This window comes from Colossoma macropomum, unplaced genomic scaffold (assembly GCF_904425465.1).
Source record: "Colossoma macropomum unplaced genomic scaffold, Colossoma_macropomum, whole genome shotgun sequence".
NCBI classification, from domain to species: Eukaryota; Metazoa; Chordata; class Actinopteri; order Characiformes; family Serrasalmidae; genus Colossoma; species Colossoma macropomum.
Genome location: NW_023494802.1, coordinates 19,775,851 through 19,791,999, shown reverse-complemented (window position 1 = coordinate 19,791,999; position 16,149 = coordinate 19,775,851). Strand labels below are relative to the sequence as shown.

Here is a 16,149-nt window from a genome sequence, read left to right as displayed (position 1 = left end):
ACATCAGTAGTTGCTGTGCACATTGTGAGGCACACACCAACCAATTATACCATCCCTGAGTCACCTAAAAGTAGGATAGCTGTATTCTAATACCATCATCATTATTCTTTATTTAAGCTCGGGTTTACATTGAAGGTGTGCCCTCATTTACAATGTAACCCAGAGCCACAGGAAGAATAAAAAAACACAAATTAAGATTGTTAAAATAAAGATTCCAAAGATTAAATAATAAGAAATGTGTAAAAATATTAAAGAAATACACAACAATAAAAACAATTTATATAATATTAATGAGAATATTATGTAATATTAATAATAGTAATAGTAAACAATAAAATGAGTAAAAATATATTAAAAATAATAGTACGTAAAATAGAAAAATAAAGATACAAAAAAATAGATAAAATATTCAACCAACAGAACTTACAAACAGATCTAAAATAATTTGAAAGTAAAATTTTAAAGATCCTAGGAGAAACAAGCGAGTGCCTCCCAAATTGGATAGTTTTTCTTAATAATACCTGGCAAAATAAGAATCTAGTTTGAACAAGTTGACAGCAAATGAACAGGTGCCCCATGTTTCCTGGTTCCATTTCCGCATTTTCTTCTTGATATCACTTGATAACAACAAACTGCAGTGAGCACAGTAGAGTGGGGCAGATAAGACTAATGAGATTACCTATATAGACATAATTTCAGCTGACTCTGATCTTTCTCCAGCCTCCTCATTAGCGTGAGACTGATTTCACCGGTGGTAAAGTAGGCAGGTAATATAAGGCTGCTGTTTTGGAGCTTCTTCCTGACAAGAGCAAGGCTGTGGATAAGTGTTGGTGATGAGTCTCAACCCTGCTAACCGAAGGTTTGTACTAGAATTATGATGAAACCAGACTTTGACCAGAGGAGGTTTAAATGTAGCCACTGCTAAAAGGTTAATGTGCCATTTATTTAACATATTTTTATAGTTTCTGAAATTCTTTGTCACAGAAAAAAATTAATAGGCAAAGCAAAACATACAATAGTTGAAATGGAATCAGTTTCATTGCAGAATCCTTTTATGTCATGAAAATACAGGGTGATTCAGTAAGATTAATCCAATTTCAAAATGATTTATTTCACTTGTAAATCATTACAGATCAATGCAGTAAACTGTAAATGGTTTAAATGAGCATAACGTTTATTATGTAATTGTACAAGGTCTCAGTATGAACCTCCTCCAGCTGTACGGACAACATCAACACCGTAGTCAAATTCATCCCATACTGGATTGAGCATGTCGGGTGTCGCTGCACTCACGGCTCTTTCAGTGCGATTTCGGAGATCATCCAGTGTTGTGGAACCAACGACGAACGCTCTGAGCTGTTGGAGCTTCACTGTCGACGAAAATCACACTGCACAGTTATGACGGATTCACTCTTATTGAAGTGGAGAACGCAGAACGCTTTCTGCTCAGGGGTCTCATCTCCTCTCAGACTGAAGGGAGCCATCTTCCACTGACAGTCAGAAACTCTATGACCCCCTCTTTCAATTGGATTGTGATTGGTTCCTAGGCGCCTCACGGTTGTACAAATATGGTACTTGGAAATCTGCTTAATCTTTTTGTCGCCGTATAGAAATGATCCGTCCACTTGGTTCTCTTAACATGAATGCTATTAAAGTTAAGAACGTTTCTTCCTGTTCTTACAAAGTTATGATTTCAGAGGTACAAGGTTTTATGACAGTGAAGATGTACACCACCATTCAAAAGTGTGCAATCACTGTTTTTAACAATGTTCAACCAGTTTGTTGAAGATATTTATACATAATGCTTCTGTTACTACTCTACAACTTCATCACTAATTAGTAGGAATCTGTAAAAGATAAAAAATGTTAGATGTGTCATACACTCTCAGAAATAAAGGTATAAAACTGTCTCTGGGTCTGTTCCCCTCTCGTCACTGGGGTGGTTCCCTCAATGGTACATCTCAGTACCTTTAGTCAGGGAACATAACTGAACCATAATCCACTGAAATGATATGTTCTAAGCTGTACTGACTCCACACACCCCGTCTCGTCTCCAGGACTTTATTTTACTGTTCTGTTTAAAACATTCGGTTATGAAAAGGTACAAATACGAACGTTTCACCTGGAAAAACGTATTTAAGTTTCATAATTAGATCTTAAAACCACTGTTGTACCTTTGAGGGAACATTTACACTGTTTGTACCTTGATGAACGAAAAATGTACCCAGAACCTTTATTTCTAACAGTGTAGCTATAAATGATTCCCTAATAACCAAGAAAGCTGTTCAGCATTGAGTGAGATTGTAATAACTTAAAAATCCAGAATGCCTCTTATTTGGAAAGTGATGATAAGATATCTGCCTTGGGATTTGATCAAGTTAAAAGTATATTTGTGTAGAAATTAGTGTTAATCATTTATTGAAGATTGTTATCTTCAATTACATCTGGCATCTCACTTGTACAATTTAAAACTACACTGTTAATGTTATTATTGAATAAAACAAGAATGATTAGTAGTGACGAATAATTCCAATTTTTTGAATGATTATGTACAGTGACATATTAAAATGCAGCCAAATGAAAGAGACAGAAATGATAGGCAGAAATAAAGCCCTTGCTCCTCTTTCTTTTTTTGTTTTGTAAAATCAACAGCTGAAAGTTAAGAGCCAAGTTCACAGTGAAACTGTAAGTGAAGGCCAGTTTTAGTTGATGCCAAGTTAAACAAGGTTTAGAAAAGATTATGCTTCTGATTGAACTTGCTCTGGCTTCCCCCAGTGGGGAAAAAAATGGATCTCGGCTTTTTATGTTTAAAGAGATCCCAAAGCAAATCCAGTGGGTGTTGCTTGGTGCTCTCTTTAACCCCTGCATGTGAAAAAGGCAAGGAACAATCATGTACATACAATAGCATGTGCTTCACTCACTTTGGGAGATAGCTAACATATTCTCCACTCTGTGTGCGAGGCTGTTCTCTATTAATGAGCTGTGGGGTTACCATTTAGAAAATGTCACCATCAACTGCCACAGCATTTAATCAATCTCCAAACCAAAGGTCACCCATGTAGTGAATAGCAGAGAGGAGAAGGAGTGTCATTTGTTATTGCTCGTTACAATGAACAGACCTACCTTCTCTTCTCTGTCTCTCTCTCTCTCTCTCTCTCTCTCTCTCTCTCTCTCTCTCTCTCCTGGACGTTGGGTATGTGCCAGTAGTCTGGCTTCACCTAAAGAGCTGTCAGCTCCAAATATCACGTGGGTGAAACAAGATCAAGAGGCCGTTGTCTTGCAAGTTTTATCTTTTACACCTACTCCTTAGCTCTCCCAGATCTTCCACACTGTTCCCTCTTTCTGTAAAATGCTCTCCTCAGCAATATTGCGGTAGAAGCCATGCCTTTGGTACTGTGTTTGTGATGTCTGTTCAGGTAGGCTGCTTAATCAGTCTGTTACTGCACGCCAGGGTGCACAAATGGTGCTCTCCCATCGTGGTGAAAAAGTGCTGATTTCAGGGCAATGTCATACCTAATTAATTACCACCATAAAGCAGATCTATGACTCCATTTGTCTTTTCTGCCAGGGGCAATGCTGATGTTCCCTGTGGTACCCAGCCCACATGCTACATATATGAAAGCGGGTGTGTGATGTGGGCTTAGGTCAGGGAATGTCAAATCATTTAAAGACTGATAAACATATTTTAGCGCTACGACCATGAGCTACACCCACATGTTTATCTGGACTCCAGTGTTCTGGACCCAGGGTTTGCGTGTGGTTGTCTGAAAAAATACACATCACTGTTATTGGAAGAAAACCTTGTATCTCCAAAATGGTAATTTTACAGGAAAAGGAAAAAACATATTTTGCTTACTTAGTAAGGCAGTGGAACCAGACCTTTTTCCAAGGATTTTTGGGTCATTTCTTTTGGTCCATTCATCATGAAATTTACACACAATGTGAAGATCAACAGGCACTTTCAAATTATGTCAAAAACTGAAAAACGAGAAAAATGGAAACATCGGTTTTCTTCCGATAGCAGAACTGAATTCTGTAACAGTTAACTAGATTATAGACCTATTATTAAAACAGGGTGAATACTAGTAGGATTAAATAAAAACTGCTCTTGCATGCCGAATACAATTTTGTGGATGGTGAAAATGCAACATAATTTTATTCATCCTGTTAAATTTTTGCCAACTTTCACGTTCACTCCACCAGTCTCTGTTGTGTTTCTGGTTGGCATAGCAACAGCCAAACTGACTGGCTAGTTGTGTCCCATCTTTTAACTTGTAATAAACATCAAAAGGAATAGTTTGTACTCTGCTTTGTCATGCGTGGTGCTGCATTTCCAAAAGCAGCTCAAATTGGGCTACAGACCTCTGAGCTATATGTGAAAACACTTGAAGTTTTGCTCCTGTGCGAGGGCTGAAAGTCTCTTTGCTGCTTTTACTTTCCTAAAATGAAAACCAACATACCCTTCCAATTATCCTAGAGTTTCAGTCACGTGATTGTTCTGTTGTGGCTGCCATATTTGGGACCGAATTTTTGGCTTTGCTGCTCCACACGAACATAGGTGAAAGATAGCTAAAGTTAATCACCTGAAAAAATAGGCTGTGATCCTTATACAGTTTCCCCCTGAACTCCTGGTCCCATTTAAACTGGCAGAAAGCTACCAAATTTGTGTTTTCCTGACATTTATATTTATCTCATACTCAGCCCCTCTCCCTATTCTGGAGAGTGTCTCACAGCATTTAAAAGCACAGAAGGCCACCGGCTCTTCACGTCAGGGTGGGTAAAGGATCCCATGGTGTTGCATAAAGAGGAGATAAACTCCGTCATCATAGGAGGGTAACAACATCAGCTAATTAACACAGATGTGATCAATGCTGGCCTTTAGATAACTTTAGCTGATGTTATCAGCCGAGAGATAAACAGTCGCCCCCTAACGGAGCTGCAGGCAGCCGGTATAACTTTACTCTCTGTTTCTGATTTAAATGACGTTTGAATAGAGAAACATAAACGTTAAATATAAGTTTCCCTGGTTAAAATACCTGATATTATTAGCTAATTAATCCCTTCTTGAGCTGAACGAGGTGTGAACAGCAGAGAGAAACACTATACAGTGCAGTGGCTCCTGGAGTCTGAAACACTGAATTAAAGGTCTGTGTGTCTTGTCATTCTCAGCTTCTGTCGCATCTTGTAGGTGAATCATTCACAAAGCACAGCATATTAAAAGCATCGCACAGCGCAGTCTCTCTCTGATTCAGTCCTCACAATGATAGCCATACAGTGTGACGTCACATGAAATGCGAGAATACAGTTATGTGAACCATAATGTTTAATTTTGTTTCATAAACAAATGTTTTATGTTTGCCGTGTGTGAAGTTAAAGATGCCTTGTTGAAATTTGTTTTTAACTTGACTTTATTTAGTTATATGACATTATATAAGTAATCTAAAAGTAACAAAGTAATCGGATTAAGATACTTTAATATATTAATCCCATGAATTAAGTGAAAATTTACATTTTTCAACAGGTCAGCAGAAATCTTCACTGGAATACTTTTGTTAAGTGACCCTCTCAACTCTACACACCAGTGATATCCCATTGTCACTACAAGCTAAAATGTTTTTGCAACAAGTCACTGTTTGTGCGCCTTCACTTGCACAGCCCCTAACCGGTTAACTTTAACTTTTATGAACCAGTCATATGTGATAGTATTTCTGCCTGTTATCCATCTTAACATAAGCCCCTATATATTACAACCTGTGCAGTTTGGCTTTAGAGCCAGCCATTTAAAAGAAAAGCTAACTGTCTGTCTTAGAGAATATTAAGTCTAAATTGGATAGGGTTGAGTTGTTGCGACCATATTTTTAGACTTAAAGAAAGCCTTTGACATGATTTATCATGAGGATTTTGCTGCTAAGCTCTTAGTGTTTAATTTTTCCACTAATGCTATCAAGTGGATGAAATCCTGTTTAGAAGATGGGGTCCAGAGAGTTAAGGTGCATCGAGAACTGTCTCCTGCTATTAGCTGTGATGTTGTTATGCCTCAGGGATCAGTTTTGGGGCCTCTTTTATTCAGTCTTTACATAAATGATTTGCCCAGTTTGTAGGAACTCAGAAGTGCAAATGTATGCTGACGTTATTGTAATTTATGTAATTTATGCAAATGTCTAATCAGCAAGCAGCACATAATGTTGCTGCAGTGATGGTTCCTGTTATGTTGCAGTGGCTTAATGATTCTTGTGTTCACCTTAATGTAAATAAAATAGCCTGTCTGCTTTTAGTTGAACAGATATCTCCCTACCAAATATCTATGCATCAGTGGGGAAAAGGGGGTGTCAGATTGCAGATATCTTGGCATTATAATTGATTCCAATCATACATTTTAAAAGCAAATAAAAAATCTCATAAATTTTGTAAAGTTGAATTTGGCGAATTTACGCTACATCAGAAATTGTTTATATTTTAATGAAACAGTTGTTCCACATTTAGCTTACTATTTGACTAACTGGCCTCAAGGCTATAGCACAACAAACCATACAGTAAGTTAATCATCAGGCTAAAGTGCTTGATAGAAAGTCCAGTTACACGCATTGCTTATGTGTAAATAAAATAAAATCACAAATTCATAGGCTAAAATAACATGCTTAAATTTGCATATGCGCCTCCTTTATATAAAATCCTGCACCGTTTGGCTTTCAATAAGCAGAAAACAGCTGAAAAGAGGTCCACTAGATCAGTGACGAGGAGATTGTTGCGATTCCTATGAGGACGATGATCTTTCAGCAGTCAGCTTTGGAAGTAAATGAATGCACTACATTTGGCTGTTTTTCAGCCAAATCATGCCTAAAAAACAAATGTCATTATAGTGTGTAAATCATTTTAATAGTTGGCATCCTGCTTTATTTCATATGTTATCTTGTATTGCTGGATGTATCATTCATGTTTTATGTAATTTAAATGAGCCATATTGGTCAGTACTTCTGTCTTTGGCATTGCAGTTGAAAACGGCCATAATGGCAAAAATAGTAGATTTACAGAAATGTTTATTAATGTGCATTTGTCCCTGTAAATCTAAATCAAATAAAATAACAGCAAGACTGGGTGCTTGTCTATACTGGCATATTTACACACCATGATATTGATTTTGATTTATAATCAAATTGCTTTTGATTTAAAATCAGGCGATGGGTGCTTTGGATTGTTTTAAAGCACATTTTAAAATATCTATAAAAATAAACGGTAAGCTTGTTTTCTGTAATGTTATTTCTGACTGACTAACATTTATGGTACTGCGTATCCCTTTGTCTGTTTTCTTTGGTATAATTTTAAGAAAACAAAACAATCCAACCAAAAAAGCCATTTCAGGTTTGTAAGACATACTTTTAGCCCTGCGATGGACTGGCGACCTGTCCAGGGTGTATCCTGCCTTCCGCCCAGTGACAGCTGGGATAGGCTCCAGCACCCCACCGCGACCCAGAAGGATAAGCGGTTTAGATGATCTATATATGTATGTATGTATGTATGTATGTATGTATGTATGTATAAGACATACTTTTAGCTTAAACTAGCAGCACTCAACAGCAACTTTAATGTTATCTGATATTGTGATACTGTGATATGTTTTTGGACATTTTTTTAGATTAATTAAATTAGATTTAAGGCAATTTTTCTTTTTTTACACAAATTTATGATCAGAAAAGCCGTTTTCTTCCATATATTGGTAGCTATTATGAGTGATACTGTAACTGGCTCCTGGCCTGGAACCAGGAGTAACATTAGAGGTAGCAATGTAGGATGTACCTCCAACAGGAGTGGACTGCAGAGTTGAACTTCCAGTGTTAGTCCCTGTCCCCTGTGAAGGGAAAGGTGACAAATTTTAGAAGGTGGGCTTGTGGGCCTATTCTGGTTTTCTGGGGGATAAACAGGTTGCAGCTCAAAAATGTTGAGGACCACTGTGGTAGAGCAAGAAAACTATAACTTGTACATGTAAACACTGACAACTTCTTGGTCAGTTTTATTTGTTTATTTTATTTATTTAAGTTTTATTTGTCATATCTCTGTCGTCAGTAAAAAAAACCTTGCATCTCCAAAATGGTAACTTTACAGGAGAAGGAAAAAACAGTTTACTTTTAATGTAAGTCAGTGGAACCGGACTTTTTTCCAAGTAATTTTGGGCCGTGTCTTTTGTTCCATTGTTTATGAAATTTACACACAATATAAAGGCCAAAAGGTTTTCAAATTATGCAAAAAACTGAAAAATGGGGATACAAGGTTTTCTTCTGACAGCAGCGATATGTACAGTTTAACACGAGATCTGATCAGTGAAGTGACTGCCCTGGTAGTTGAATCTCTCTCAGTTGGTCTCGTCTTATCAAGAGCTCATCATCAATTTTGCTATAGAATCTGTTGTTCAAGGGTCCAGGTTCAACACAGTGGCAGCGTAAGAGGAGTTCAATAACAAAATTCATCCATGCTGTCAGCCATTAAAAGAAAAACCATGTTTTCGATACACTCTTTGGTTGCTTTAGAATCTATGCTCTCTAAGAAGTCCATTATAATTTAGAGTAATTTTTCATTCCGTGTATGAACGCGTTGTCTGCCATGCAGCTCTCCAGTGATGTGTCGGACTAATATTAAGGGCCTCTGCTGAGGGCCACGATCTGTTGAAACATGACTGCAAAAGACATGGATTGCTTCTCTTTCCCCTGTGGCTAATACTTTTAAGATCAATGAAACTGCTCAAGCATTCTTCTTTGAATAAACTCTAAAGACGTTAAAATAGCTGCCTGACTAAGGAGGAGAACCAAAGCACTGGATCAGTTTGGACGTGCTCTGAGAAACTGTGACGAGCTTTTGAAAAGGCTGGGAGATCAAACCAGAGAGGATGGAGAAGAAAAACTGTTACATGGGCTGCTTTTACTTGGATTAACCTGAGGTTTACATTCACAGAAACCGCTGGATTGTGGAGGCTAAAGTTCTAATGTGAAAAAGGACATTCTGAGCTAAACTAGACTTTTTTAGATTTTGTTTCTGAGGATGGAGCCAGGGCCAGACAAGGAGTGGGTAATAATGATAATAATAATGAGCTTAATTTCTACAGTGCCTCTCTCAAACTCCTCCTGTTACAATTCACACATGCACAACGTTACTCAGGTGGCAGGGAAAGAAACTCTGTCACCCGCAATGTAGTTTTATGGCTCTTCACCCAGTCAAACTCTGCTGTCACGGTGCAAAGTCCCTGGGTCAGGGCCTAGTCAAACTCTGCTGTCGTGGTGCAGAGTCCCCAGTTCACAGCCCAGTCAAGTTCTGCTTTTGAGGTGCAAAGTCTCCGGCTAACGGCCTAGTCAAACTCTGCTGTCGTAGTGCAAAGTTTTTCTAAGGTTTGATGAGTTGAAACAGACAAAAAAGAATCAGTGGTTCCACAGAATTGTTTGATTTTATTTTTTTTTCTTGCACTGCACTAAATGCAATTAAGCAGGACTAATTATACTGTCTTTGTAATGACACATGCAGTTGGTCACCCCCCTTGAAGTACTGTCAATATCCACACTATACTCAGAAAATTGTGATGTAATTTACCACTATAATTTTAAGTTATATTGCCCACCCGTAGGCTAGATGTAGAAGCTTTAAGCATGAATGGGATGCATGCTGCTCTTGTGGTTATACACAAAACTGGCATAAGAGCCTAAATGTGCAGTTTACAAGGAAGAACACAAAATACTGTCCTTCACATATTTGCTTTTTGGTGGAGGATTAGGTCAAATGTGGATGGATCAAACAAAACATGGATTTTGGAAGTGTGTCTAATTACGTATTCCATTTGATTTACTAAAGTTTAGGCAAATAGCAACAACCAGCCATAACAATCTATGTAAAAATACCACCACACGGCTCTTTCAGTGCGTTTCGGAGATCATCCAGTGTTGTGGAACCAACGACGAACGCTCTGAGCTGTTGGAGCTTCACTGCCCATGAAAATCACACTGCACAGTTATGACGGATTCACTCTTATTGAAGTGGAGAACGCGGAACGCTTTCTGCTCAGGGGTCTCCATCTCCTCTCAGACTGAGGGGAACCATCTTCCGGCGACGGTCAGAAACTCTAGGACCCCCTCTTTCAATTGGATTGTGATTGGTTCCTAGACGCCTCATGGTTGTAAAAATATGGCGCTTTGAAATCGGATGAATGTTTTTTGAATCACCCTGTATTTACTAAAAGCGACCCTAAAGGAAAACTGCATTCTTATGGCAGACTTTGTATGAAGTCCTCCACCGCTGCATTACGGGCCTACAAATTACAGCAATTCCTAACTTTAAGTTAATTTGGCAGAAATATCATATTCAGTTATCCTCATATTTGTTTGGTTTCAAAAATTCATTTTAATCACGCATACAGGCAGTCAATTATCGAGTTTTGATTATGTTTTAATTGATGCATCAGAAATCTCTCTGAGGACACCCACTTAGTACTGGCACAGACAGTGAAATTAGCATTGTTTTAATCGCTGATCACTGAACTCAAAAGAGGACCTATTATTTTTTAGTGGGATGCAATTGTATAAGAATGCCCTTAAGTGAAAATGACCTTTTTTGCTGCTCTTGGATGTTTTCCTCCCTCATCGAAATAACTTTGTACTGATAAGTCACAAAGCGTTTTGGCTGTGGCTCTCTGTGACATTCACAGCACTGCCAGTAATAAATAAACTAACTTTCGAAATTCAGATTCTTTGTTAATTACTTTTAAGAACTGTTGTTTCAAGCCTCAAATGACCTTCCTCTGCTGATAAATAATCCCCAGTTTTAGTTTTTATTAATAGCGTGAGGTCTAAGGTCCGTGTACATCTACATTTTCTCACAGTTGCTAAGCTAAATGGCAAGAGTTGGGTATTTTGAGCGCTTTGCACAAATAATCCCTGGTAAATTGTCAAGATAATTAAGAGGCTGCCTGTGTTGCTATGGCACAGCAACTTGTGCATCTGGCAGCTGATCACAGATTGAACAGGGGTCAGTGAAGACAGGCACACCTAAATGGACGCATGTGTCTTGCTTGCTAACTTGAATAGTGCTCACTGCAGGCTGTTTGTGTTTGCAGGACAGAATCCAGGTGGTTAATGGGGCGTTGTCCATCAGCAGTCTTACTCTGCCAGATACGGGAATGTACCAGTGTGTTGCAGAGAACCGATATGGCAGAGTTTTCGCCAACGCTGAACTGAGAATCATCGGTAAGAGCATGGTGCGCCTTGTCTTCAGTACTAAGATGAGATGGGAACTTGAGTTCTTAGCTGTGTGCATATAGGCAGTAATACAAGCAAGTCATCAGGCTACCGTAGATACAGTACTGTGCAAAAGTGAAAATGAAAGATTTTTAAACAAAAATAGTAACATTGAGTAGTAAAAAATAATAAAAATACATTTTATTTTTGTCTTTTAGCTTAATCATTTTAATATTGTTCCTCAGGGAAGCTCATTATTTACAGATACCAATTGTGTTTTTGTGTCTGATTATTGTTTTTTTGTATATGTATGCTTATTCTAGATGTGATGCCTGCGACATGTTACAAAAAGTTGGGACTGGGCTTGTTTACCACTGTGTTAAATCACCTTTCCTTTTATTGCTGTTCAGTATTTGGGAACTGAGGACACCTACTATTGTAGTTGTAAAAATAATAGGATTTCCTCCTGCTCTTCCTTGCTGGGCTCTCCTTTGTTTTATATTGCACTTCATAATGTGCCACACGTTTTCAATGGGAGACAAATCTGGACACATGTCCACTTTGTTGCCAGTCTATCTCAGATGAGTTTTACCCAGAGAAGTGGGCAGCAATTCTGGATGTTGTTGATATATGGCTTCCTCTTTATGTAGTAGAGGCTTAGCCTGCATTTGTAGGTGCAGCGATGAACTGAGTGAAACCTTTGTCAGTAAACAATATATTTTATAATATTTATTTGGCATTTGTCTCTTTGTCATTTAAATCATATATTTTATAGTCATGTATAGATTATTGCAGTTAAAATTACAGAAAAACATGTTTTCTACTTCAAAATATGGCCTCACCTTATACACATGACTGTGAGGACGAGCACATTTCTATATGATCGATTTAAAAACCAATATTGCTGAATTGAGGCTCGAGAACGAGTAATTGTTAAAATAACTTAGTTTTATTTTAAAGTGTAAATAAATTGTAACCCCAACATGTTTTCAAGTGTAATATATCTGTAAACTCTAGGGACACAAAAATGGTAATTTCCATAGAATGACTCTAATACAAAGAGGCCCATCAATATTTCATGATTAGTTATTGATTTTTAAGCCCAGTGTTAGACTAATAGATTATCAAAATGCATTTTTGTGTTAGTTTGCAAGATGGCATAGTTTCTTTCTGATGAGACCAAGGTTTCTGTCAAGGGTGTTATTGTTAGGAATGCTCGAATAGTGCAGTGGATAACATGCTCACCCCCCACACAAGAAACGGGGTTCCATCCCCTGCTCAGTTGGGAATTAGAAACGCCATTAAAATATACCATCAAGAGCCTTTAGGCAAGACTCGTAAAAAAGTAATAAAGTACAATATATTGAATTATATCATTGCAATACTTAATATACCACAAAACCTGAAATATTGCTGTAGAATTGTATCATGGCTCAAGTGTGGTGATATCTTACTGTGGAGGCTGTAGCGATTCCCATCTCTACACAAGTAAAGCTCAGTGTCACTTAAAAGCAGGCCTGCCCAGCCTTGATCCTGCCATTCAAAACTCTTTCAGACTTCATTTCCAACACAAGCTAATCAAAACTGTCATGCACATCTGAAAATAATGACCTTGAGTATTGAATTTGGTTAGAATTAAACTCTGCAGGAGGCCAGCAGCCTGAAAAACACTTTGCAGTCTAAAAAAAATCAGCACACTATGTGCAGGATAACTTTTGACACTACAAAAGATCAAACCTATCGTTGTCTTTCAGATTAAAGGCACTGAATTTCTGCTCCTTTTAAATATGCCGAGCTTAGTGCTAATTAAAGGAATGAAGCCTGTTCCTTAGTGCCATCATTTCCCAGCATAATGGTAGCTTTGAAGGGCTCTGCTCCGCAGCAAGAGCCAGGATAAATCTTGCATGCTGAAATTGTCGTGTGGCAATGACAGTTCTCCGCTTCACACTCTTTACACATTTTAAATGTGTGTGAGCAGCCCGGTTTGGTGGAGTGCATCTAAAAGGGGAGAGAGAGGCCGTCTTCAGTGAGTGTGTCTCACAAATTGCATCCTTATGTGTGTTTGTGAGAAGGGGATCAGCAGGAGAAGCTTTTCATTAGATGTGACTGCCAGACGTCTGTCCAAGCCCTTGCGATAGTGATTTCAGTGATTCCGTGATCATGAGTATCTGTTTCTGTCTTTCTTACTGTCTCTCTCGCTCTCAGCTGTGGCTCCAGATTTCTCAGACAGCATGCTGAAAGCGCAGACGTTGGCCCGGCAGGGTGGGGATGTGCTGATCGAGTGCAGGCCCCGGATGTCCCCTCGTGGAATGATCTCCTGGAGGAAAGGCAAAGAGGCCCTGAGAGAGAGCCACAGGTAACAAGGCAGCCTTGTCTTTTTACCTGGCCTGGATCTGACATTCAAAGATAATGAGACAGCCATGTCATGGTGCTATCAAAACCTTGTGACTCCTTTTTATTTTATTTTATTTTTTTTTTACACCTTACTGTAGATCAGTGGTGTCAAACTTAACCAATAAAAGTGCCTTATTAAAAAAATCTCAACAAAGTTGTAGCCAGAGACCATTTATATTTTAAAATGCCTAAACGTCAACAGCGAAATACACCGATCAGGTGTAACATTATGACCACCTCCTTGTTTCTGCGCTCATTGTTCATTTTATCAGCTCCACTTACTATATAGGTGCACTTTGTAGTTCTACAGTTACAGACTGTAGTCCATCTGTTTCTCTGATACTTTGTTAGCCCCCTTTTACCCTGTTCTTCAGTGGTCAGGACCCCCATGGACCCTCACAGAGCAGGTACTATTTGGGTGGTGGATCATTCTCAGCACTGCAGTAACACTGACGTGGTGGTGGTGTGTTAGTGTGTGTTGTGTTGGTAAGAGTGGATCAGACACAGCAGTGTACAGTGACATAGCACATTATGACAGCTGACTTTGTAGCTCAGTGTATTTTTAGTATGCCAAACACATAACGGTGATTACGTTGTGCAGCTTGACAAGTGAGACTGGCTGCAAAATCAAACAAAGGTGTGTACGTCTAAACGACTCTGACATGTTGTGGTAACATTGAAATGAAAATCTACTGTGTTGTAGTTATATTGTGAATGTTTTAATACTGATATTATGTTATGACAGAGTTATATATACTTTCTCTGGCTCTTAAGTAAAGTAAGTTACTTTAGTAAAGTGTTATATTTGTGTTGATAAGATCTTTATGAAGTATTTTCTCTGGCCCTTAAGTAAAGAGAGAATTATATCTGTGTTCATAAGATCTTTATGAAGCCCTATGGCAGTGCCATGATACTGTAATGACAAAGTTAGGTGTATTTTCTCTGGCCCTTAAGTAAAGAGAGTATCATATTTATTCTGTAAGGCCTTTTTAATGCCTTATGGCAATGCCAGGACACTGTACTGACAAAGTTATGTATATTTTCTCTAGCCCTTAAGCTGTTTTTAAGATGCTATTAATTTTAGTGTTTGTGTCAACACACTGAAATGAGTTCTGTGTTTTATTTTAAATGGCTCTTAAGTAAAATAAGAGTTTGTGAAATAATTTTTTTTCTGAATGCTGCTTCCTAAAGTCACATCTTTCCTGTCTCTTTTGGTTGTGTTCACATTTTTTCCAGTTAGAAATTTTGTCAGGATTAAAACGTCCAGTGTAGTATTAAGAGCTGCATGTAATTACACACTGTTAGAAGAGACGGACTGTAAAATGGACATAATGGCGCTTCAAAAGTCAGCTGTCATAACGTGCTATGCAGATTTACCTCGGTAACCTCAATTTGTCATGACGCATTCTAATGTCAACAAAAAACTTACTTCATTTAGGTGTTATGTGAACTAGACATTGAATTCCCAAAAACAGCCTTTTATGATGGCTGCCACTTATTGGAATAAGCCTTTATAGATGTTTATCCCTTTAATGTTCTGCATCACTATATATGCCACAAAGTGCCATCTCGACCGTTTGGTGGACGTGAATATTTTAAAAGTTGTGGGATTTGAAGAACGAAAAAAAACTACCAATTGTTTTTATTATTGCCCCAAACAAAAAAAATACAAAAAAAATTCTATTGCTTTTTTCTTGGTGAGGACATTAAAGGCTTAAGTAGGTTTATATAGTTATGAAAGGTTTATGTACTTGTCATGTAGCATTATAAGCATGACCTACAGAAAAGTGTCACCTTAATTGTTTTACACCGTTTGAACACTCATTACATTGTGGCAACATATTATGATGAATTGACCAATAGAAATGGTCCAAAATTACTTTATAAAATCTCGTTACATTAACATACAGCTAAGATTTTTCTTCTCTTTTATAGTTCATGTAGTCTTACAACGCTCCATTTCAAAGGCGCAAGGTTTTTTACAAGAGCAACAATGTGATCCATGCTGGCTTAGAGGTTAAAAGCGTTGTCTGGGCAAGAATACTTAATGTGACTGACAAATTGAGCTTAGCAGTGAATAAAAGGTTGAAGAACCTGCTAATCCCTTACTTTCATTCCCTGCTAGCCTTTACAGTATAGATGAATGTGGGCTCATTATTTGGCAAACAAATAAGTCACTGTTGCTCTTCTTACTTATATTTTATAACTGAATGAGAGTGACTGGTTCAACGTATAGACTTGTCACTACAGCTTGCTTTAATGACTCCAGCTTTGTTATGTTAAACCTGTGCTTAACCCACCTAATAGGGGTTCTGTATCAAATGTCTGCGGTGAATTTATAACAGCATTATTCACCAACTTCACTTTATGTATTTTATGCTGTCTGGGAGCTCTAATGTATCCTAAGTCACTCCAAAGCTACTATTATGTAAAATAGTCTATTTTTTCTATTTATGCCAAAAAGCTTAAGGAATAATCCTAAAGTCAAGGTTTTGGTCATGAATATTTTATGTTTGCCTTTCTTTTGAAATAGTAGCCATTTATT

At 37.9% G+C, this 16,149-nt stretch overlaps 1 protein-coding gene across 1 annotated transcript in view; it reads left to right on the top strand.

The window, feature by feature from the left end:
* cntn3a.1 (contactin 3a, tandem duplicate 1) overlaps nucleotides 1–16,149 on the top strand; it is a 127,167-nt gene that overhangs the window by 89,361 nt on the left and 21,657 nt on the right. Inside the window, exons 10-11 of the mRNA XM_036592141.1 lie at nucleotides 11,090–11,219; nucleotides 13,416–13,566. Coding sequence (XP_036448034.1) covers nucleotides 11,090–11,219; nucleotides 13,416–13,566 — 281 coding nt within the window. The remainder of the gene's footprint in view (nucleotides 1–11,089; nucleotides 11,220–13,415; nucleotides 13,567–16,149) is intronic.